Here is a 23,284-nt window from a genome sequence, read left to right as displayed (position 1 = left end):
CACTCAGGGAGGTGGAGAATGAAAAAGACCTGGGGGTAATTGAGCAGTCAGATATGAAGTTCTCTGAGCAGTCCAGATGAGCTGCCAGAGCAGGTCATGGAGTTTTGTCAATGATGTATAGGAATTTTGCTAGCAGAGAAAAGGAGGTGATTATCCCTTTGTATAAGGCAATGGTCAGGCTACACCTTGAGTACTGTATACAGGTCTGGAGGCCTCATTTTAGGAAGAATGTAGAGTTGCTAGAACGAGTACAGAGAAGGGCAACAAGATTGGTGAGAGGAACAAAGGAGTGCACTTGTAAAGAAAGGCTTAAGTTCTGCAAGTTGCAGCATCTGGAGACTAGCACCTGCGAGGCTGATCTGATTGAGGTGTATAAGGCCTTGATATACTTCTGCATGCTCAGACTAAGAACCTGAAGGGGCATAGATTCAAATTGAGGAAAGACAGTTGTAGAATAGATGTGCAGAAGTTTGCCTTTAGCCAGCGAGTAGTTGATTGCTGGAAAGACTTCCATCTGTTGTTGTGGAAGTTGATAGCTTAAATAAATTTAAGGCTGAACTAGACAAACATTTGGATTGACTTTATGGGTGAAATGGGAATGTTGTTTTTTGGCTGATGCTGTATAAGCTTGCTTTATTGCATCATATGCCTCAATTAATGCTAATGTAATGCTACCACTCCTCTCCTCGTTTTCATTTGCCCACTGCTTATGTCATGGCAAACTGACTCAACGTTGCACTGGCCATCCATGTCGAATGGATGCAGTCTTCCAAACCAGAAGAAGTGCCCAGCAACAGGCAATCGAAATAATGCCAGTCACAAATATTTGCTGAGACCATAAAAAAAGTAAACTCCAGAACTCTCTAAAGCAGCCAACCCAAGAATCCCTTTATAATTTGCCAGTAGAAAATCTATATGAAATAGCACCATGAGTGATTCCACCATACTGACAAAAGTATATAGCACAGCTCCTTTCCCCTATATGAACAACTCCTTGGAGCCCTTACATGACTTGACTTACTCTGAATTGACTATGGGACTGGACTTGACATGCAGCCAGGGTTGCATGCAGCTGAATAGATATAGTAAGCTGCCAGACATATATGGAATACTTGTGTGTTTAAATAATTTAACCTGCTGCTTAATTATTTCATTACTTCTGTTATTAAGAATATAAGTTATTTAAATATTGTGAGTTTTTTTCATAAAAATTTTTGAAGTTTTTATTACATACTCCCCTGGTGTGAGTGAGAATGATGGATGCTTGATAAAAAAAAAAAAAAAAAAAAAATATATATATATATATATATATATATATATAGTTATTATAGTAAAAGCACAATAAGTACTATACAGATGCTGAACGTGTATATGAACACAACAGTATACAGCTTACAGTAGGCCATAAGCCAAAATAACTTATAAAGACCAAAATAGCCCATGTAGGCCTACAAGGCCAAACCCTGGAAATAAACATATAATTAGTAATAAAATATAAATATATAATACAATGATAATTATGTAGTTAACTATTGGTGTAGAGATACATTGAAAGGGACTTTTTCAATATCTATCTGTTTCTGATTGCCATCTGCCTGTTTATCAGTGTCCAAATCTTAAACTTAATTTTGTTATAATTTAGTAGCAAACAGGCAAGATAACATTTAGCCCAACAGATACCTTCGAAACGAATATATAGAAAAAGGAAAAAAGAAGGCCAACTATAATTTTCAATTTCTGTTGTGGTATTATATATTTTTTTTATTTATACAAAAGCAAGCTATAGCTAACATAAGGAGAAAGGAATGCTAGTAACATGTGCCCAACTTTTTCATTCTTTCATGTAGAACAGTTCAATGTGGTAAGCAGTTGTTAACTACTGACTTATTTATTGGTCATTCTAAATTATCTATTCTTTATTTTATTTTATTATCTGTTCAGTATAGAACATATACCATTTTGTGTAATGGGATAATTTATGATAAATCAGCTAGTAATTGGGTATTAGGAATTAGCCATTCCTCTAATTTTCTATATTATTCTATATTTCATCATTATCTTTATTTATTTAACACCATAAGGTGTCCTCTTATAGAAATACCAGGATCCCTTATTATTATTATTATTATTATTAGCCATATGGTGCAAGGAAGCTTGAGGCTTATGCTGCACCAGCCAAAAAAAAAAAAAAAAAAAATCCCCGAGTTACCCTGAGAGAGAGAAGTAGAAAGGAATCACCAAGAAATAGAAAGGGAAGAATGATGATATCCAGCTCAGGACCCTGGGTTTGCCAAGCCCATACTCACCAGATGTGAGCCCCTGGGGTTCTTACTAAAGGGTCAGGCAGTTACGCTCCCAGTTAAATCCCATGTACAATTATATAAATGCATTTTTCTTTACTTTTCACTTTTTACTATCTAACCCTAATTTTTCATACCTCAAGATCTATTAGAGTAATTCGAGGGAAATTGAGGTCCTACTTCCTTTCTATCCCTACTTCCTTTCTCCTTATGTTAGCTATAGCTTGCTTTTGTATAAATAAAAAAAAATATAATACCACAACAGAAATTGAAAATTATAGTTGGCCTTCTTTTTTCCTTTTTCTATATATTTGTTTCGAAGGTATCTGTTGGGCTAAATGTTATCTTGCCTGTTTGCTACTAAATTATAACAAAATTAAGTTTAAGATTTGGACACTGATAAACATGCAGATGGCAATCAGAAACAGATATCTCTGTTAATTATTGGTAGGATATATTGAGAGGGTTAGCCCTTGAAAAAGTCCCTTTCAATGTATCTCTACACCAATAGTTAACTACATAATCATCATTGTATTATATATTTATATTTTATTACTAATTATATGTTTATTTCCAGGGTTTGGCCTTGTAGGCCTACATGGGTTATTTTAGTCTTTATAAGTTATTTTGGCCTTATGGCCTACTGTAAGCTGTATACTGTTGTGTTCATATACATGTTCAGCATCTGTATAGTACTTATTGTGCTTTAACTATAATAACTAGATTACAGACTGATGTAATGTACAATCTGCTATTGATGGCATTAATCTGATCTGGCTAATAACTTTTATATTCCTCCCTATTGTTTATATATATATATATATATATACACACACACACACAAATTTTTATTGTACATATATATTAAAAGAAAAATTATGAAATTTATAAAAATATATAAAAAGGCACTATATAAAAAATAAGAAAATTGTAAAAAGTATAAAAATATAAAAAGTATAAAAGATGTGTGAATGGAACAAATTGTACATTCTTTCAGCTCCCATTAACAGACAAGACTGATGGCCAAAGGGACCCCTAGGCTATTCTGGACCATCCCTGCTGATGCCATGCTGTTTGTTTTCTTAGTCGGCATGCTGTCGGATGCTGACACTGACTATCTCGCTGGCCCTGATCAGTGTGGAATCACTTCGTCCTGAGTGGACAACGTCAACCATAAGGATCTCTTTCCTTATGTCCTTTCTCTCCCCCACCCTAGAGGGATTCTGTACTTTCCCTGCTCCCAACTTGGGTGGTTCCTACCCAACCTTTCACCTGGTGGCTGATACCACCACATCCTTACAATCCCCCTCCCTGGGGTGAGGATGGGCCTTCTCCCTCAGGGGTCCCTAGTGTCACCCCCCTTCCATTCAGGTGGGCAACTCAGCTGTTGTTCCCATCTGTCTCCTCCCTCTTTCATCTCACACTCATACTATCTCCTTAGTAGCTTAGGCAATGGCAGGGTTTGCCCTGCCAGAATCTATTTCTCCCTACTGACCCAGTCTGCCTCCCTATGGCGATGGATGGTAACTAGTGGTCGGTGGTGTTCCACAGGCCACTAGGTTAAGAGGTCAGATGAACAACAGACCAACACAACCTTACACAAATACTCACCAACTCACACTATCTGGCATTTACGGAGTCATGTGTTTATCACAGAGTTACTATGCGGAGTTGGGGGGAACCTCCGGTGCTGCCTGGCATGAAACACTATACACTATATCTTTTTTATACGTATTGTACTTTCCATGTTCAAACTCTGCATCCCATTTCTCATTGTGGCACCATGTTTTTTTTTTTTTTTCTTGTTGTTGGCGCATCAGCTTCTATGGCCATAAGGCACCTCCCAAAGTTTTTGCATTTTACTGTGATCCAAGCCCGAGGTGGGAATCGAACCCGTGACCTTTGGGTTGCCAGGCATGCACTTTACCTACCTGGCTAGCCCGGTCGGCTGTGGCACGATGTCTCCAATTGTGGCACATTGTGGCACCATGTCTCCAATATCCCTAATTTCAGCATCTGATGACTTGACCAGTACTTCAGATTCATCAAATTTATTTACAATGCTCCTAAGATTAGTTTACATGCACCTGTTCTTACCCTTAGCTTAACACAATCCATGTATCTACTTGTTCCATGATGACCCACAGCAGTGCATGAAGTCCCTGACACCTTTCTTTCCAGGCGACTGCATGTTTCAGAAGAAGCAGTGCAAGAATAACTTTTCTCTTTGCCTCCGGCTCTTGTTAATCTGTTTATCCCTCTAAGAAAGCTAGCTGTTTTCCAACCCGCATAATCACTGCCTCTATAGCATCAGCAAATATTCTTGCACCCTTTCTATTTAAGTGTTTCACATCGCTGTAAAAACAGTCTCTCCTGTTAACAAGCACGGATCATACTGAGAAAAATTCTACCACATAAGCCTTGCACAGTCTCTCCAGAGCCGAACTCGTTGACAAGGCTCTCAATTTGTACACCATCCTGTACACGCTCTGGGAAGAATTGTGACACTTTAAATTTTAATCTTAAGTGATGACTTTTTCCTAACATTGTTCTGACTTGTTAAGTAATTCTTCAACTCTCCTACTTTTAATATTATTAGTGCCAACATGTACAACAGTATCACCTTTCATGCCCTTAAAAGATGATATCTACTCTATAATGTCATATACTTTTGCCCCTGGAAAACCTATTCACCTAATCTTTTTGCACAATATATTTCCCATTTCCCCGGCAATAGAGTTATCAACAATAACCATCTCCTGTGGGACAGTGCATTTCTCCGGGGGGATTACCAATGTGTTGCCTGATGCACAAGTGAGTGTCTATCACAGAAAAGTATGTATCAAAGTACAATTATCAAAATGTATTTTATTACTGATATTGCCTTCTCTACAAAATCAGAGCTTTTCACATTGATTACCATGACAGTTATTCTTATTTACTGTATGTAAATATATATAGAATTAAAAATAACTTGTTTCATACTTTAATATAAAGTTAAATGATTGCATTATTCTTTTGAAATGAATTATATATTTTTAGCTTAACTTTCTTTTTGAAAATAGGTATATGAACCCCTGTGCTGTTGGAAATGAGGCATATATCCCAACAGAAGCAGAACATGTTGCAAATGTTATCACACATGGAGTAAGAGAAATTTGTCTTTAGATTATTAAAAGCTTATTCATTTAAACCTGGGTTTATATGCATATTATACCACAAGTGGTTCTAGATAGATAATATTTATTGATATTACCAATTGAGTAATTTATTAGGCACATTAGCATTTATTATCTTCATCAAGACCATCAGTCTTATCCGCACATGATAACTTGATTCCTAGTGGATGGATTTTAAAGAAATTTTATAATCAGCTCTTTTAGGAAGATATGTCACGCCATCCTAAATTTCATTAAAATTGAACCAATAAAAATCTGGCAACTATTATATATTTTTCTTCATACATTCATATCTAAAGCACTAGTTCTTATGTTAGTTTCCATACATTGAATGGAGGAATGAATGAGCAATATGGGTGTGCAGAAATGAAATGCTCTTGCTTCATGAATAAAAGTTATTACTTTCTGTTTGTTTGGTTTTTTTTTTTTATCAGTTTACTAAATACATAAATCATGAATTATTACTGTTTGCTTATTATGTTAATCACAGCAGAAACATTACAAATGTTTATATCGTAATTGTTATTAAAATCCAGGAAGAAATAAAATTTCATTATGAAAGTGTTAACAATACATTCTGATTGTTCAGTTTATTGAATCACAGTGCCCAAAATATGTGTTGCATTTTTATGCGATGTGATTATAAAGTAGTACAAAATGTGAAGTGAATATTATTTTGGGAGTTATGTGCAGTGAAGAGAAAACAATTACTTTTATATAAGTTTAGTTAATCAATTAGTAACAAGATAATTATTTACTTTTCATTTCTATTAATCACAAAAATGTACTTGAAATGTAACACACTGTATACATTAACTAACTTATTCGGTTTCAGTTTATGTCCCCTTATTGTGTTTTATCCAAGAAAGAGTAAGGATGTCATCATTTAGTTTACCAAATTCATTTAAAGCCTTAATCATGTCTCCTCACAGGTGCCAAGTTTCTAAATGCTGCAATTTGCAGAACTGAAGCCTTTCATGGTAAAAATACCCTTTTATTTTAGCATTAGCATTAGTAGAGGCATTTGATGCAAGAAAGCAAGCTTATGCAGCATCAGCCAAAAAAAAAAAAAAGAAACCCACTTCCACTTCACCCCTCTGTTCGTTCAAAATACCTGTCCAGCTGAGCGTTAAACTTATTTAGGCTATCAACCTCCACCACAAGGGATGGAAGTCTGTTCCACCAACCAACCACCCGCTGGCTAAAGGCAAATTTCTGCACGTCTATCCTACATCTGTCTTTCCTCAATTTGAATTTATGCCCTCTCAGGTGATTTTTCTGAGCTAGAGGAAGAATACCATCAGCATTGAGCATGCTTAAACCATTCAAGGCTTTATACACCTCTATCAGATCACCTCGCTGGTGCCTAGTCTCCAGACACTGTAATTTGCAAAACTTAAGCCTTTCTTCGTAAGAGCACCCCTTTGTTCCATTCACTAATCTTGTTGCCCTTCTCTGTACTCGTTCCAGCAGCTCTACATCCTTCTTGAAATGAGGCCTCCAGACCTGTATACAGTACTCTAGGTGTGGCCTGACCATCGCCTTATACAATGGAATAATCACCTCCTTATCCCTGCTGGAAAAATTCCTGTATATCATTGACAATACTCCATGAGCTACTCTTGCAGCCCGTCTGCACTGCTCAGAGAACTTCATATCTGCCTGCACAACCACCCCCAAGTCCCTTTCATTCTCTACCACTGTCAGTGTAGTACCACAGAGTTGATACGTTGCTCTGGGGTTGCTGTTTCCCATGCGTAGTACTTTACATTTGTCAATGTTAAACTTCATTTGCCACCTCTCAGCCCATCTGCTCAACCTTTCCAGATCCTGTTGCAGCAGCATAGTGTCAGTAGTGTCCTTGACAACCCTGCCAACCTTTGTATCGTCTGCAAACTTGGACATTAAGCCCGATATACCATCATCAATATCATTTATAAATACAGAAAACAATAATGGACCCAACACTGAGCCCTGAGGGACTCCACTAATAACATCAGTCCACGATGAGCAGTGTCCATTGATTACCACTCTCTGTCTTCTCCCCCTCAACCACCCCTTTATCCATAGCAGCAATTTGCCTCCAATGTCACACTGCTCCAATTTGTGTAGCAGTCTTCCATGTGCAACAGTATCAAAAGCCTTTCTAAGATCCAAGTATATAATATCAAAGTTATTCCCTGCATCCAGTTCTTTTGTGACTGCATCATAGTATCCAATCAAGTTGGTCAGGCAAGACTTCCCCTTAACAAAACCATGCTGTGTCTGAGCTATAACTATATTTTCTTGACTAATCTTGTTGCTCTTCTCTGCATCCATTCCAAGAGATCCACATCCTTTCTAAAATGAATCTTCTAGGCATGTATACAGTACTCAAGGTGTGGCTTAACCATTGTCTTATACAACAGGATAATTACCTCCTGTCCATACTGTCAAAATTCCTGTACATCATGGATAGAACCCCATGATCTGTCCTAGGTCTCACTGCATTGCCCAGAAAACTTCATGTCAGACTATGATTACTCCTAGGTCTCTTTGTTCACCATGTTGATTATGATACCATCCAGTTTCGTGGGGGGGGGGGGTAATTGCATGTACTTACTATCGTGTACTTAATCAATGCATGTACGAAACATTAAATCATTTCGCTTTTGGTGCTGTGGTATAGCCTGGTGTATTATCAATCAACAGCAAAATACAAAATATATATTTATTTCCCAAGATAATTGTCATTTTCACTGAAAAATTAAGGAATACGTATTAACAGTCATTTGTTGTTCAAGCATATAAAAGAAATTCACCAGAAAGAAATTGAGTATGTTAAATGGTTAACTGGGATATTGATTGTTACATGCATGCACGCACACTTTAACCTGAATACACTTAACTCATTAATGTTCTTAGTCTTTGGTTCTAATATCACAAGGTATCCTAATTATCTCATTAGACTGGCTTGGTTTGATTATGTATCCCTTCATTTTTCATTGAAAATGATGATTACCTTGAGAAATATTTGCTGTTGTTGTTTGTTATGTTTTTGATTTGTTGTCAATCAAATGAAAAAGTTCAGTATACCAGACTTACAGTCTCTTGGACTTTTTCATTTGTGTGACATTCCAAGAGAATTTTGTAATGAAGTTCACTTGGCTTGCTGAACTCATCTTTAGATAAACTACATGTAAAAGTCAGAAGTAAATCTGATGCTTTAAACATTTCAAAAATGTTTGACTTTTTTTTCATGAAAACCTTCTAAGCAAACTCTCTTCCTCTTGTTTATCTTCTGTTATTTGCATTTTGGTGGTTAGTTTCCATAGTAACCTTCTCAGGGTTCTGTTCATCACCCACTCTTTTTTCTTTTGTTTATAAATCTATCATTACTGCATGCATATTGAATTATTAAATTTCCTCTTCCTACATGGCATCTGATAGATGCCACTTTTTTAAATTTTTTCTGTTATTTTTTTAAAATCTTGAAATAAATTCAGATCCTCCCCTGTACCTTTCCCACCAATATTCTCTAACTGGTTATAAGTATTTACTGTTTTCATTTTGATATCTTATGATTTATGAGACATAAAATTTTTGTTTATGTTTAACAGTTTTCCACATGAGCAAAAGCATACACCTTTTTTCTAGGGAATTTCCACATAATGTCTGTGAGACGCCAGTGACAGGTGTCTAATCTTGCCATAATGCTTTGATTTTGCCAGTAAAATGCAAACAGATGACAAAAATACAAATATTCACATTGTGTCTGTCAGATCCCATGTGAGCATCTAAGTTTCAATTGCATGTGTGTGTGGGACTGACACCTTGAAAATTCCAAAAAAATATGATAAAAATTTCTTTATTATTAGACAACTCTCATTCCCATAGGCACACTACAATCTCCATTGTCAGTCTGCCAATAAACACCAAAACAACAACTCATTCACATGTGGTGTGTTAGAGACAGGTGTCTAATGTAATGCTTCGATTTTTCTGACTATTCTTGATTTTATGTTTTAATTGTATTTCAATGGACAAGTTTGTAGTAAAGAAAAGGAAGATAGATGAACATGATGTTGAAAGAAGTCCAACTTCCAAAAGAATTAGGTATTATACACTTGTCTGCTCTACAGTCTTGCTTTCATTAGTTACTTTCTGTCTGCTTTTGCAATAAAGACGAGTGGGTGGTTGCGCTCTACAATTCTTTTACAGATCTCTTGAACAGTGTATCAAATTTAGTCTTGCAAAAGAACATATTGAGTTATTTTCAAACAAAATAACATGTTTTGCAACATGCTTGAAGTTAAATTTCATGATTTTTCTCTCTTTGCATTTCCTGAAGAGTTTTGAGTATTTTAGCTTTAGCATTAGTAGAGGCATATGATGCAAGAAAGCAAGCTTATACAGCATCAGCCAAAAAAAACCAAAAAAAAAAAAAAAAAACCTTACCATTTCACCCATCCATTTGCTTCAAAAGTTTGTCCACTTCTTCCTTGAATTTATTTAAGCTATTAACTTCCACAATGACAGATGGAATTTTGTTCCCGCAATCAGCTACCTGCTGGCCAAAGGCAAATTTCTGCACATCTATTCAACAACTGTCTTTCCTCAATTTCAGTTTATGCCCTCTCAGATTTGTAATCTGAGCAAGAGGAAGAATCTGATCAGCATTGAGCCTGCTCAGTCAATTCAAGGCCTTGATCACCTCACAGGTGCCTAGTCTCCAGATGCTGCAATTTGTGCAGAACTTAAGCCTTTCTTCGTAAGAGAACCCCTTTGTTCCCCTCACCAGTCTTGTCGCCTTCTCTATACTTGCTCTAGCAACTCTACATCCTTCCTAAAATGAGGCTTCCAGTCCTGTACACAGTACTCAGGGTGTGGCCTAACCATTGCCTTATACAAGGGAATAATCACCTCCTTATCCCTGCTCGCAAAATTCCTATACATCATTGACAAAACTCCATGACCTGCTCTGGCAGCTCATCTGGACTGCTCAGAGAACTTCATATCTGACTGCGCAATTACCCCCAGGTCTTTTTCATTCTCCACCTCCCTGAGTGTAGTACCACAGAGTTAGTACGTTTCTCTTGGGTTACTGCTACCCATGTGCAATACTTTGCATTTGTCAATGTTAAACCTTAGTTGCCACTTCTCAGCCCATCTGCCCAACTTTTCCAGATCCTGTTGCAGCAGCACACTGTCATTACTGTTATTAACAACCCTTCCAACCTTTGTATCATCTGCAAACTTTGACATTAAGCTTGATATACCTTCATCAATATCATTGATAAATATACAAAACGGTGGGCCCAACACCGAACCCTGGGGGACACCACTAATAACATTAGTCCACAAAGAGCAGTGTCCATTGATTACCACTCTCTGTGTTCTCCCACTCAACCATCCTTTTTTATCCATTGTAGCAACTTGTCTTTAATGCCATACTGCTCCAATTTGTACAGTAGTCTTCCATGTGCAACAGTATATATTTTGTTACCCTTCTCAACTTCTTAACTATGCAAGTCTGTGTTTCAGCTATGAAAACATTCAAGCAAAAAAGCCATGCAAAACTTCAAGATATGGATGCCATACTTAATGGAAGAAATATGAAACTAATGCCTCCTCCTCCCCACAGGATTTTTAGTTTTGCCACCCACTGCTCTAACTGTGCAGTATACATAACAGTGTAACAGTATAACTTAGATATAACAACATATTCATACTCATAAATATACATATGTTTCATCAAAAGTTTATGGTTAAAAGTGTGTATGTAAACGTGTGCTGTAGAAATAATGAGTTGATATTCCAAATAGGATTGGATTTCGACTTTTTTGCCGAAGGAAGAATAGAATAATGGGACTTGACTTACTTCAAGAAAAAATTGTTAAACAGAAAGAATAATAAAGAATACATTACATAGTGTTTCCAGGTATTCTTCTGTTTTGGTTGTTAATGTGATAAACATTTTTTTTTTTTTTTTTTAAATAATAAACTGCCAATATAAAAATATTTAGATATTTATATATATGGCGTGTGTCTATAAAATAATGAGTGATTTTCTTAATAACAATCTGAACTTGGAGGCTGCACTGGAAGGCACTTATTTCAATGGCAAATGATAATAGGAAGCAAGCTTATACAATCAGCCAAAAAAAAAAAAAAAAAAAAAAATTCCATATAACCTGCCTATCCTCTCTAATAAGTTGTTTAATAAGTTTTCATTGCAACTGTCCTTCTTCATTTAAATTTGTGCCCCTTTGTGTGTCTGTGCATTGTTTGAGGAAGAATAAGGAAGTCATCAGCATTTAGCTTACTCAATACATTCAAAGCCTTAAACACTTCAATCAGATCTTCTCACAGATGCATAGTGTCCAGATGCGTCAATTTGCTGAAATGAAGTCTTTCTTGGTAGAATACCCTTTTATTCCCTTCACTAATTTCATTGCTCTTCAATGCACCTATTCCAACAGGTCCACATCCTTAAAATGAGGCTTCCAGATCTATATGCAGCACTCAAGATAGTAGTAGTAGTAGTAGTAGTAGTGGCATGTGATGCAAGAAAGCAAATGTATGAGCTTATGCAGTATCAGCCAAAAAAAAAATCGCACCATTCTCTCCAAATGCCTGTCCAGTTCCTCCTTAAATTTATTCAACCTATCAACATCCACAACGACAGATGGAAGTTTGTTCCAGCAATTAACCACCCGCTGGCTAAAGGCAAATTTCCGCACATCCAATCTACATCTGTCTTTTCTTAATTTGAATTTATGCCCCCTTAGGTTCGTAATCTGAACAAGTGGAAGGATCCCATCAGAATTCAGCGTGCTGAACCCATTCAAGGCCTTATACACCTCAATCAGATCACCGCGCAGGTGCCTAGTCTCCAGCCACTGCAATTTGCAGAACTTAAGCCTCTCTTGATAAGAGGATCCCTTCATTCCCCTCACTAATCTTGTTGCCCTTCTCTGTACACGCTCAAGTAAATCTACATCCTTCCTAAAATGAGGCCTCCAGACCTGTACGCAGTACTCAAGGCATGGCCTGACCATTGCCTTATACAGAGGGATAATCACCTCCTTTTCCCTGCTAGCAAAATTCCTATATATCATTGACAAAACCCCATGACCTGCCCTGGCAACTTGTCTGCAATGCTCAGAAAACTTCATATCTGCTTGCACAATTACTCCCATGTCTTTTTCATTTTCTACCACCTTAAGTGTAGTACCACACAGTTGGTACGTTTCTCTGGGGTTACTTCTACCCATATGCAGTACTTTGCATTTGTCAAGGTTAAACTTCAGTTGCCACTTCTTAGCCCATCTGCCCAAATTATCTAGATCCTGTTGCAGTAGCACACTGCCATTACTGTCATTAACAACCCTGCCAACCTTTGTATCATCTGCGAACTTCGACACTAAGCCTGATATACCTTCATCAATATCATTGATAAATATACAAAACAACAGTGGACCCAACACCGAACCCTGTGGGACTCCACTAATAACATTAGTCCAAGAAGAGGCAGCACCCATTGATTACTACCCTCTGTCTTCTCGCACTTAACCATCCTTTTATCCATTGTAGCAACTTACCCTTATTACCATTCTGCTCCAAGATGTGCCCTAACTATTGCTTTATGCAACAGGATAATCATCTCATTATTCCTGCTGGTAAAAAAGTTGTGTATATCATTGACAAAACTGCATAAGCAGCTCTGCACTGTTCAGAGAACTTCATGCCTTACTGTACAGTTACCCCCAATCTTTTTCATTCTCCACTACCCACTATGCTGTGGGTAGTGGAAAAAGAACAGCACGTGGGCGATGTAGCAAATAACATTAATCCAAGATGAGCAGTGCCCATTGATAACTAACCACTCTCTTTCTTCTTCCACTCAACCATCCCATTATCCATAGCAGTAACATATCCTTAATGCCATACTGTTTCAATTTGTGTAGCAGTATTTTATGTGTAACAGTATCAAAATCTTTTCTGAAATCTAAGTATATATGATGTCAGAATTATTTTTTGCATCCAGTTTCTTTGTTACTGTTTCATAGTATTCAGTTAGATTGATTAGACAAGATCACCCCAGGGGTGGCTCGTCTATAGGCACTGCAGCACCACCTTTGGTACTGAATGGTACCAAAGGAAAAGTTGACTTTGTGGTTGTCAAGTTAAAAATGCATTGTTTTGTTTTTCATGTTTACTGTTCAGAGGTTACTTAACATGGACAAAAAGTGGCTTTACAGACATAAACAGAATGAAAGGAAAAACTCTAAAACATGAGAGTTCAAAGAAACATATTCATAATGTGATTTCACTATCACTTTTAGGAAGCGTAAATATTAAAGAACACAGTGAGGCCTATAGGCTTTCGATCTGCAAACATAACAGAAAGGTTATGTTTGCAGTCTAAGTTTTAATGCAGTCTATTATCTAAAATAATAGACTGCATTAAATTTTGTGGACAGTTTGAAATTCCTTTACATGGACATGACGAAAAAGACAATCTAAAAATCCCAGAGTATTCAGAGGATTAATAAATTTCGCCTGTACATTAGATTCCTATTTAAAGAACCATTTAGAAAGTAATGCAGCATTTAAAGGCATTTCAAAAACTATTCAGAATGATATTATTATTATTATTATTATTATTATTATTAGCCATATGGTACAAGGAAGCCTGAGGCTTATGCTGCACCAGCCAAAAAAAAAAAATTCCCACGTTACCCCCCGTGTGTGTGTGTGTGTGTGTGTGTGTGTGTGTGTGTGTGTGTGTGTGTGTGTGTGTGTGTGTGTGTGTGTGTGTGTGTGAGAGAGAGAGAGAGAGAGAGAGACAGAGAGAAGTAGAAAGGCATCACCAAGAAAGAGAAGAATGATGATATCCAGCTCAGGACCCTGGGTTTGCCAAGCCCATACTCACCAGATATTCTTGACTTGTTGCTGCAAATATGACGGAATGAAATAAAAAGTGAAATTAAAGAAGCTTCATTCGTAGCTGTTATGGCTGCTGATGACACAACAGATGTTTCAGAACATATACAAATGGTAATTGTTCTGAGATATAAACTGAATGGAGACATTTTTTTCAGTGTTTTTGGGGTTTTTTTCACTCCAGAAAACCAAACGGCACACGGAATATCGAAGTGCATTCTATGTCAGTTAGACATAATCCTCGAAGGAAATACTCAAAAACTGGTTGCTCAGACGTTTGATGTCGCAAGTGTGATGAAAGGCTAGAAAGGGGGGGAGTTCAGGCTAAAATAAAAGAAGTGTACAAAAATGCACCATTTTATTCACTGCTATGCACACCAACTGAATCTGATGATGAGAAATGCAGCAAGTAATACCCAAAATTTAAGAATATTCTTTTCGAACTTCATGTCGATACCAACATTTCTCTCGAGATCACCACAGTGTCTCTCTGTTCTCAGAAAGCATATGGACAGCCGTGTTGCCCGACCTTCCCTACAAGATGGAACTTCAATATACGCACCGTGAACGCTGTTCACGGTGCGTATATTGAATATTTTGAATCCTTAAAAAAGTGCATGGAGGAACTACAAGCAACAGCAAATGGAGATAAGACGATTTCAGAAGCAACTGGAATTTTGCACATCTTGAGTAATGGAAAATTCGAGTTCTGGTTAGAACTTTTCCATCAGATAATGCCTCACATGGAAATTATTTATAATCAAATGCAATCTCAAGAAATTGAGGCAGTTAAAATATATGAATATATAGGAAACTTTAAGAATGCCATTCTAAAAATCAGGAATTCAATGTACTGTGAAAATCCTTCAAAAACACTCATGATTGAAGCAAAGGAAGTATGTGACTATATAAGTGTTGACATGGGTGAGAGATATTCTTTTACAAAGCAAGTAATTGCTGATAAATTATTTAACAAGGAGAACTTTGTTATTTTTCGTATGAAAATCATGAAAGAGGTATGGGCGAATACTGAGGCATATCCCATGATTGAAAGAGAAAAACTTCTTACGGAATTACAAGTTTTCTATAGCAGACATGATCTACACAATTATTGCAAATTAACTGACTTGCTGAAATTTATCTCAGAAAATAATCTACCTGAAGTTTTTGGTGAACTTACAAAACTCATGAAAGTTCTGAAAGTTCTCTGAAGTAGTCATCCCAATGACTACTTCAGAGCCTGAATGCTGCCATTCGACATTAAAAAGAATAAAAACATTTTTAAGGAGTACTATGAATCAGGAATGGCTAAATGCTCAAGCAATGCTTTCAATAGAGAAAAGCTTGGTCAACAGTGCACCAAACTTGAATGAAAAAGTTATTAATCTCTTTTCAATAAATAAAAACCGAAGAATGGATTTTGTTTTTAAATAAAAGTTCAAGTCTGTTAATGGTAAATGTCTGGTTAATGTTTTGTAGTATTTTTAACTTGCTTATTATTATTATTACTGTGTATGTGTGCATACACAGTAATAACCAAGGCGATTTAATGTAACTTTAAGACGTAGCACCCTCAAACATTAGCATCATGAGCTGCCACTGGATCATCCCTACCAAATCCATGCTGTGACTGCAGTATAACTGCATTTCTGTCTAGGTGATCCTCCATTACTTCTTTAACCAACGACTCCATTATTTTCCTTGGAACAGATGTCAAGCTAACAGGTTTGTAATTTCTCATGTCACCCATTGATCTCACTTTGCAAATTGGGGAACTCCAGTCCACAGGAACAGGTTGTCATAATAATGAGTAAAGGTTCGCTTACCTGTTGAATTTCGGCCTCCAGAAATCTTTGAGGGTAAGAGCATTTTCACCAGAGGCCGCTACAAAGCAGCTTGTAAACATTTTCGTGGTGTAGATTTTCTTGACATTTGCAATCACTTGCTGGTTTGGTTGAAGAAGAGGAGTGGTGTTGGATGGCAAAAACTTGACTTGAACAAAGTCAAATTGTACCTGAAGAGATTGAACAAGGTTGGGATCAGGGCCTGGCACATTATCCAGCAGGAGCAGTGCCTTCACAGGAAGCTTATTTTTCTCAAGATAACTCTTCACTGAAGGACAGAAAACTTCAAGCTCCCATTCATTGAAGACATATCTTGTAACCCAGGCCTTCTTGTTAATGTTCCAAAATACTCCCATCATGCATTTGTTCACCTTTTGTTGTTTAAATACTATGGGGGTATTAGAGTGATACACAAGCAAAGGCTTCAGCTTAAAATCTCAAGCGGCATTGGCACTCAAAAGAAGAGTGAGCCTATCTTTCATAGGCTTATGCCCAGGTAAACTAGCCTCATCCTTAGTGATGTACGTGTTCTTGGGCATTCGCTTCCAGAAGAGACCAATTTCGTAAATGTTAAAAACCTGCTGGGGAAGATAACCCTCCTGATCAACTAACACTTGAAATTCAGTTTTAAAGGTCTCAGCTGCTTTATTATCAGCACTGGATGCCTCCCCATGTCTTTCAACACTTGATATTTGCCCTTTCTTTTGGAAGTGCTCAAACCAGCCTCTGCTGGCTTTAAAGTCTTTAAAGCGCACAGACACTGCCACTGGTTGATGGAGCTTGAAGTTTCAGATCATCATAGATCTGAAACAATCGTATGAGTGATGTTCCACATGTTGAATGATAATGTTGTTAAGCAATAACAAAGACGCTAATTGGTTGAGAACAATCGTACAGGTGATGTTCCGTGCGCTATGCGTCTGAAAATTTCCACTCATGTATCGTTCCAGCTATATCGGAAAGCCATTGGTTCCTACAAATATCATCAGTCCTTAAAATAAAAGATCATATGGACGGTATATCGGTTCCTGAGAATATCAGATGTCGATGTTATTGTAAGTCGAGGCACTACTGTATATTTCTGCGTATTATTATATTTATATTAATATTTTAGTTTATTTAATACTTATGATTATTTTGATTATTTTATGTTTACTTTGTAGACAACCAAAATTCATATTATTAGGTGATCATATTAAAATTATTCATATTATTCCAGTATTCATATTATTAAAATTCATATTAAATCAGTAAATGGCTTGTCTGAAAAAAAGTAAGTTTACTGTATTATTAGTCAATAGGGTCCAACTGTGGAGGGAGGGCTGATTCTCTGTATTTGGGTCCTACAGTTCAGCATTGAAAGAAAAAAATTGTGCGCAAATTTTCAAAGCTTTGTTGTAGGAAAAATTTTCATCCTATTTTACTAATGCCAATAATTTCATGGTTGGGCCTGTGTCATTAGAGATTAGTTATTGACTAGTTACCTTTGTATCTACTTGTTTTATTTTTCTTGTGCATGCACATTTCGTACGTGAGCATCTAAAGATGCTGTATAACATCATATGTAATACAAAGGGTTTTTTTTTAAATTCCTTCTTTTATTTTTCTTAATAACAGATATGGATAGTTCCAAGCCTTATTGGAATGATGAGCTTACTGAGGCAGTGTTCCAGCAGATTTCAGTATTTGATTGGACTTATATATGGTGCTTCCCTGGTATTACTTTTCCTTGTTTCCACTATGTTCCATTTAGTTTTTTATATGGGTCGTCATAGGTAAGCATCTCATTAGATTTCATTTGTTTTTGAAAATTAACAGCATTAATTAAACTGTAAAGGAATTATTTACATCTCATTGTCATAAGCGCTTTGTAATAATGTTTTTCTTTCTTGTTTTATTTCTTGCAATGTCATGATTTAAATTTTAAAAAAATTATAAGTTATTTGTAAAATTTGTTAGTTATTTTAGTTAGGCCACACCTAGAATTCTGAAAGCCTCATTTTAGGAAGGATGTAGATCTGTTGGAATGGATGCAAAGAATAGCAACAACATTAGTCAGGAGGCACAAAAGTATACTCTTACCAAGAAAGACTTTAGTTCTGCAAATTGCACCATTAGAAAAATAGCACCTGTGAGAAACCTGGTTGAAATGCTTAAGGCTTTAAATGGACTAGGTAAAGTAAATGCTGTTGGCCTCTACTCTTTTTTGGATTACACAACATAGGGGACATAAATTTAAATTTAGGAAGGATGGTTGCAGGATAGATACGCAAAAATTTGCTTTCATCCAACAAGTAATTAATTGTTGGACTAGAACAAACTTCCATCTGGTGTTGCTGGAAGTGGGTAGTGTGAATAAATTTAAGGAAGGATTAGACAAATTATCAAAAGTGATGGATATGTGATGTGGGGAGGTGTTTTTTTTTTTTTTGACTGATACTACATAAGCTTGCTCTCTTGATTAATTTGCCACTAATAGTACTAGTCTTTCTGAAATTTATGTTACAATGCTATCCTAACTCTTAGTTATAGGAAATATCTTCTATTGAAATGCAATTGAGCAGCAGCCTGGAAAGCAAGACAATGGGGATTTCCAGGACTGCTGGGAGTCATAGTGGAACAAGTAAATACATGGGCTGTGTTACGGTGACTAAGAGTAGAAAGAGGTGCATGTATACTTGCATGTACACCAATGCTAGGAATATTAGTTAATAAATTCGATGAGCTTGAAGTGCTAGTCAAGACATCAAAGGCAGATATTGTTGGGATATCAGAGACATGGTGTCACACAGACATAAGCAGTACAGAACTGGAATTTGGGGAGTACAATGTGTACAGAAAGGATAGACAGGACAGAAAGGGAGGAGGGGTTATGCTGTTAGTTAAGAAACACATAAAATCTAAGGAAGTACATCCAATTGATGTTGGTGGACAATGCAAAGTTGAGTCTGTTTGGTGTGACATAAGCACTGGAAAAGGAAAAATGAGAGTAGGTGTGTGTTATAGGCCAAATGAATCTGATGAGTATAATGAGCATTTGTGCAGAGAAATAGAGTGGGCCAGTAAATCAGAGTGTCTTATAATGGGGGATTATAATTTCCAAGAGATTGACTGGAATTTGTGGCTTGGTCACTCACACACTAGCAAGGCTTGTGTGGATTTATTGGATGATTGTTTTCTACAACAGCATGTTGGGAGGCAACTAGAGGGAGTAATATTCTTGATCTGATTATCAGCAGTGATTCTTCATGCATCAAGAATCTGCAGATAAAGGAACTAGGTGTCAATGATCACAGTGTGCTGAAGTGGGATTTACTTGAAGAGGTAATTACCATCAAGGGTAAAGGTAAGGGTTTCTGCTTTCGTAAAGGTGACTACGTTGATCTGAGATAGTATGTGAATTCTATACGGTGGGACCAACTGATGATGTTACCAACAGCAAATTCAAAATGGGAAGCATTCAAAGAATTAATCTTGGAAGCTACTAGGCTTTTCATACCAAAAAAGAAATATTGTTCAAGATTTAGGCCTAAATGGATGTCAGATGAACTAATTAGACATGCGACAGAGAAGAAAAATGCATGGGATACATATAAATTAACATGTGACACAGAAGCCTGTGATAGATATAAGCTGGTCTGTAACAAAGTTACAAAGGAGGTTAGGCAGGCGATGGCAGATTACAAGAAATCTTTGGCAAACGATGCAAAGAAAAACAGCAAAGAGTTCTTTACTTATGTAAACTCTAGAAGGAAGGGGATGAATCAGATTGGTCCACTTGATATCGATGGTTCAACTGTTGATGATCCTGCTCACATAGCTAACAAACTAAATGAATATTTTGCATCTACATTCACACATGAGGAGTTATTCAGGGAGGAGAATGCCAGAGGTGTATTCAAATCTGGCAGTAAGCTAGATAATCTTGTAATAACTGAGAGTAAAGTGGAGGAGAAATTGTTGAAGGTAAACATAAGAAAGTTACCTGGGGTGGATGGAATCTATCCAGTTATATTAAAGGAGGTGGCAAAGGAAGTAAGCAAACTCTTAGCCATAATTATGAGAGCTTCCTTGGACTCAAGGGAGGTACCCATGGACTGGAGATATGCAAATGTGACCCCAATCCACAATCAAAGGGCAACACAGGTAATTACAGACCTGTTAGTTTAACTTCTGTTCCAGGGAAATTAATGGAGGCACTGGTTAAAGAAGCATTGCAGGATCATCTAGACAAGACTTCAGTTATAGCTCAGACACAGCATGGGGTTGTTAAGGGGAAGTCTTGTCTGACCAATTTGATTGGATACTATGATGTGGTTACAAAGGAACTGGATGCAAAGAATAATTTTGATATCATATATTTGGATCTTAGAAAGGCTTTCGACACTCTTGCACATGGAAGACTGCTGCACAAATTGGAGCAGTGTGGCATTGGAGGCAAATTGCTGCTATGGATAAAGGGATGGTTGAGTGGGAGAAGACAGAGAATGGTAATCAATGGACACTGCTCTCTGTGGACTAATGTTATTAGTGGAGTCCCTCAGGGTTCAGTGTTGGGTCCTCTGTTGTTTTGTATATTTATCAATGATATTGATGAAAGTATATCAGGCTTAGTGTTGAAGTTTGCAGATGATACAAAGGTTGGCAGGGTTGTTAATGACAGTAATGGCAGTGTGCTACTGCAACAGGATTTAGATAATTTGGGCAGATGGGCTAAGAAGTGGCATCTGAAGTTTAACCTTGACAAATGCAAAGTACTGCATATGGGTAGAAGTAACCCCAGAGAAACGTACTAACTGTGTGGTACTACACTTCAGGTGGTAGAAAATGAAAAAGACCTGGGAGTAATTGTGCAGTCAGATATGAAGTTTTCTGAGCAATGCAGACAGGCTGCCAAAGCAGGTCATGGGGTTTTGTCAATGATATATAGGAATTTTGCTAGCAGGGAAAAGGAGGTGATTATCCCTCTGAATAAGGCAATGGTCAGGCCACGCCTTGAGTACTGCATACAGGTCTGGAGGCCTCATTTTAGGAAGGATGTAGATTTGCTTGAGCGTGTACAGAGAAGGGTAACAAGATTGGTGAGGGGAATGAAGGGATCCTCTTACCAAGAGAGGCTTAAGTTCTGCAAATTGCAGTGGTTGGAGACTAGGCACCTGTGCGGTGATCTGATGGAGGTGTATAAGGCCTTGAATGGATTGCGCAACCTGAATTCTGATGGGATCCTTCCACTTGTTCAGATTACGAACCTAAGGGGGCGTAAATTCAAATTAAGAAAAGACAGATGTAGAATAGATGTGCGGATATTGGCCTTTAGCCAGCGGGTGGTTAATTGCTGGAACAAACTTCCATCTGTCGTTGTGGAAGTTGATAGGTTAAATAAATTTAAGGAGGAACTGGACAGGCATTTGGAGGGAATGGTGTGATTTTTTTTTTATTTGGCTGATGCTGCATAAGCTCATACACTTGCTTTCTTGCATCACATGCCACTACTACTACTACTATTAGTGAACAGAACAAAGGGTTGCTCTTACGAAGAAAGGCTTAAGTTTTGCAAATTACAGTGTCTGGAGACTAGGCACCTGTGAGGTGATCTGATTGAGGTGTAGAAAGCCTTGAATGGTTTGAGTATGCTCAGTGCTGATGGGATTCTTCCTCTTGCTCAGGATAATTGCCTGAGAGGGCATAAATTCAAATTGAGGAAAGACAGTTGTAGGATAGATGTGCAGAAGTTTGCCTTTAGCCAGTGGGTGGTTGATTGCTGGAACAAACTTCCATCTGTCGTAGAAGTTGATAGCTTAAATAGATTCAAGGCAGAATTTGACAAACATTTGGAGTGAGAGGATGGGTGAAATAAGGGTTTTTTTTTTTTTTTTTTTTGTTTGATGCTATATAAGCTTGCTTTCTTGCATCATGTACCCTTTCTAATGCTAATGCTGTCATGTATGTAGGCATATTTTAAATTTAATTTCATCACTAATTTGTGTGTAAAATTCATAACAGTTAACTGTAATGGCAATATTTCTCTTTTACCTCCTTACATGCTATCTTAGTAAATAATAAATGAGCCAGTGAGAATCAAAATGGTGAAAGTTATCGATTGATAGCATATGTGAGTGTAAGTAAAAAAATTACTTACACTCACATACATATTCTTTAACCTTGCTTCCTTTTTATTTTGTGAATGAGTGAATTTTTTAGTTCCATGAGCAACTACAGGGAGCAGTACATTTTTGTATTGAATGAAAATTAGAAACTGTTCAGAAAGAGTGGTGGAAGTCAGTATAAGGTTATGTTTACATCATGAAAATGGCAGTTATTCTGATTGTTTGAAGAAATTATGTTTTTGCATTACTGTTATTATTTTCTAGAGACAATTTTAAAAATTTACAAGTTTAGTAAACCAAACTGACATTGTATTAAATTACTATTAAGGAATATTTTTGAATAAATTTGAGGTTGGTAATATTCATATTGTTTCAAGTATGGTTTTACTACAATGGGCACCTATGAACAAAAAGTATTAAAATACAGCTTACTTTTTTCAATGTTTTTAATGCGCATTTCAATGTTTTTTCTTTTTTTAATCTTAGTACTCTTCTATGATATTTCAATTCTTTTATTATAACAGTGAGAGCTGCTAAGAGATTTCATCATATTTCTTCATTTTTCTGTTATGAAGTATTAAAAACACAAAGATACTCAAAAAGTATGTAAATTTGGCTTACACCACTTTGATTCTCGCTGGCTCAACTATAAGTTTAATTTAACAAAGAAACTACAAAACAGTTTACAACTGAACTCTTGTTATGCTATAACAAGGTTCAAGGAACTGATGAAAAATGCTCAATAAATTTAATGAATCCATTGAAGCACTTTTCTAAAGTTTCAGAAATAACAATAAAGCAAAATAAGTGACAATTGTTGGTTATTACCTACAGAAAACTTTGCTGTTGCTACAAAGCAGCATGTGACCTCTCATTGTGAAATGATGCAATTGAATGATTCATTGATAATGACACTCTGTAATATG

At 36.8% G+C, this 23,284-nt stretch overlaps 1 protein-coding gene across 1 annotated transcript in view; it reads left to right on the top strand.

The window, feature by feature from the left end:
• The window catches only part of LOC150084110 (monocyte to macrophage differentiation factor 2-like), a 113,815-nt gene that overhangs the window by 67,512 nt on the left and 23,019 nt on the right, over positions 1-23,284 (top strand). Inside the window, exons 2-3 of the mRNA XM_090376121.1 lie at positions 5,366-5,447; positions 17,869-18,026. Coding sequence (XP_090232247.1) covers positions 5,366-5,447; positions 17,869-18,026 — 240 coding nt within the window. The remainder of the gene's footprint in view (positions 1-5,365; positions 5,448-17,868; positions 18,027-23,284) is intronic.

This window comes from Mastigoproctus giganteus, chromosome 6, assembly GCF_048544385.1.
Source record: "Mastigoproctus giganteus isolate SK-2022 chromosome 6, ASM4854438v1, whole genome shotgun sequence".
NCBI classification, from domain to species: Eukaryota; Metazoa; Arthropoda; class Arachnida; order Uropygi; family Thelyphonidae; genus Mastigoproctus; species Mastigoproctus giganteus.
This window is presented reverse-complemented; position numbering and strand designations above follow the sequence as displayed.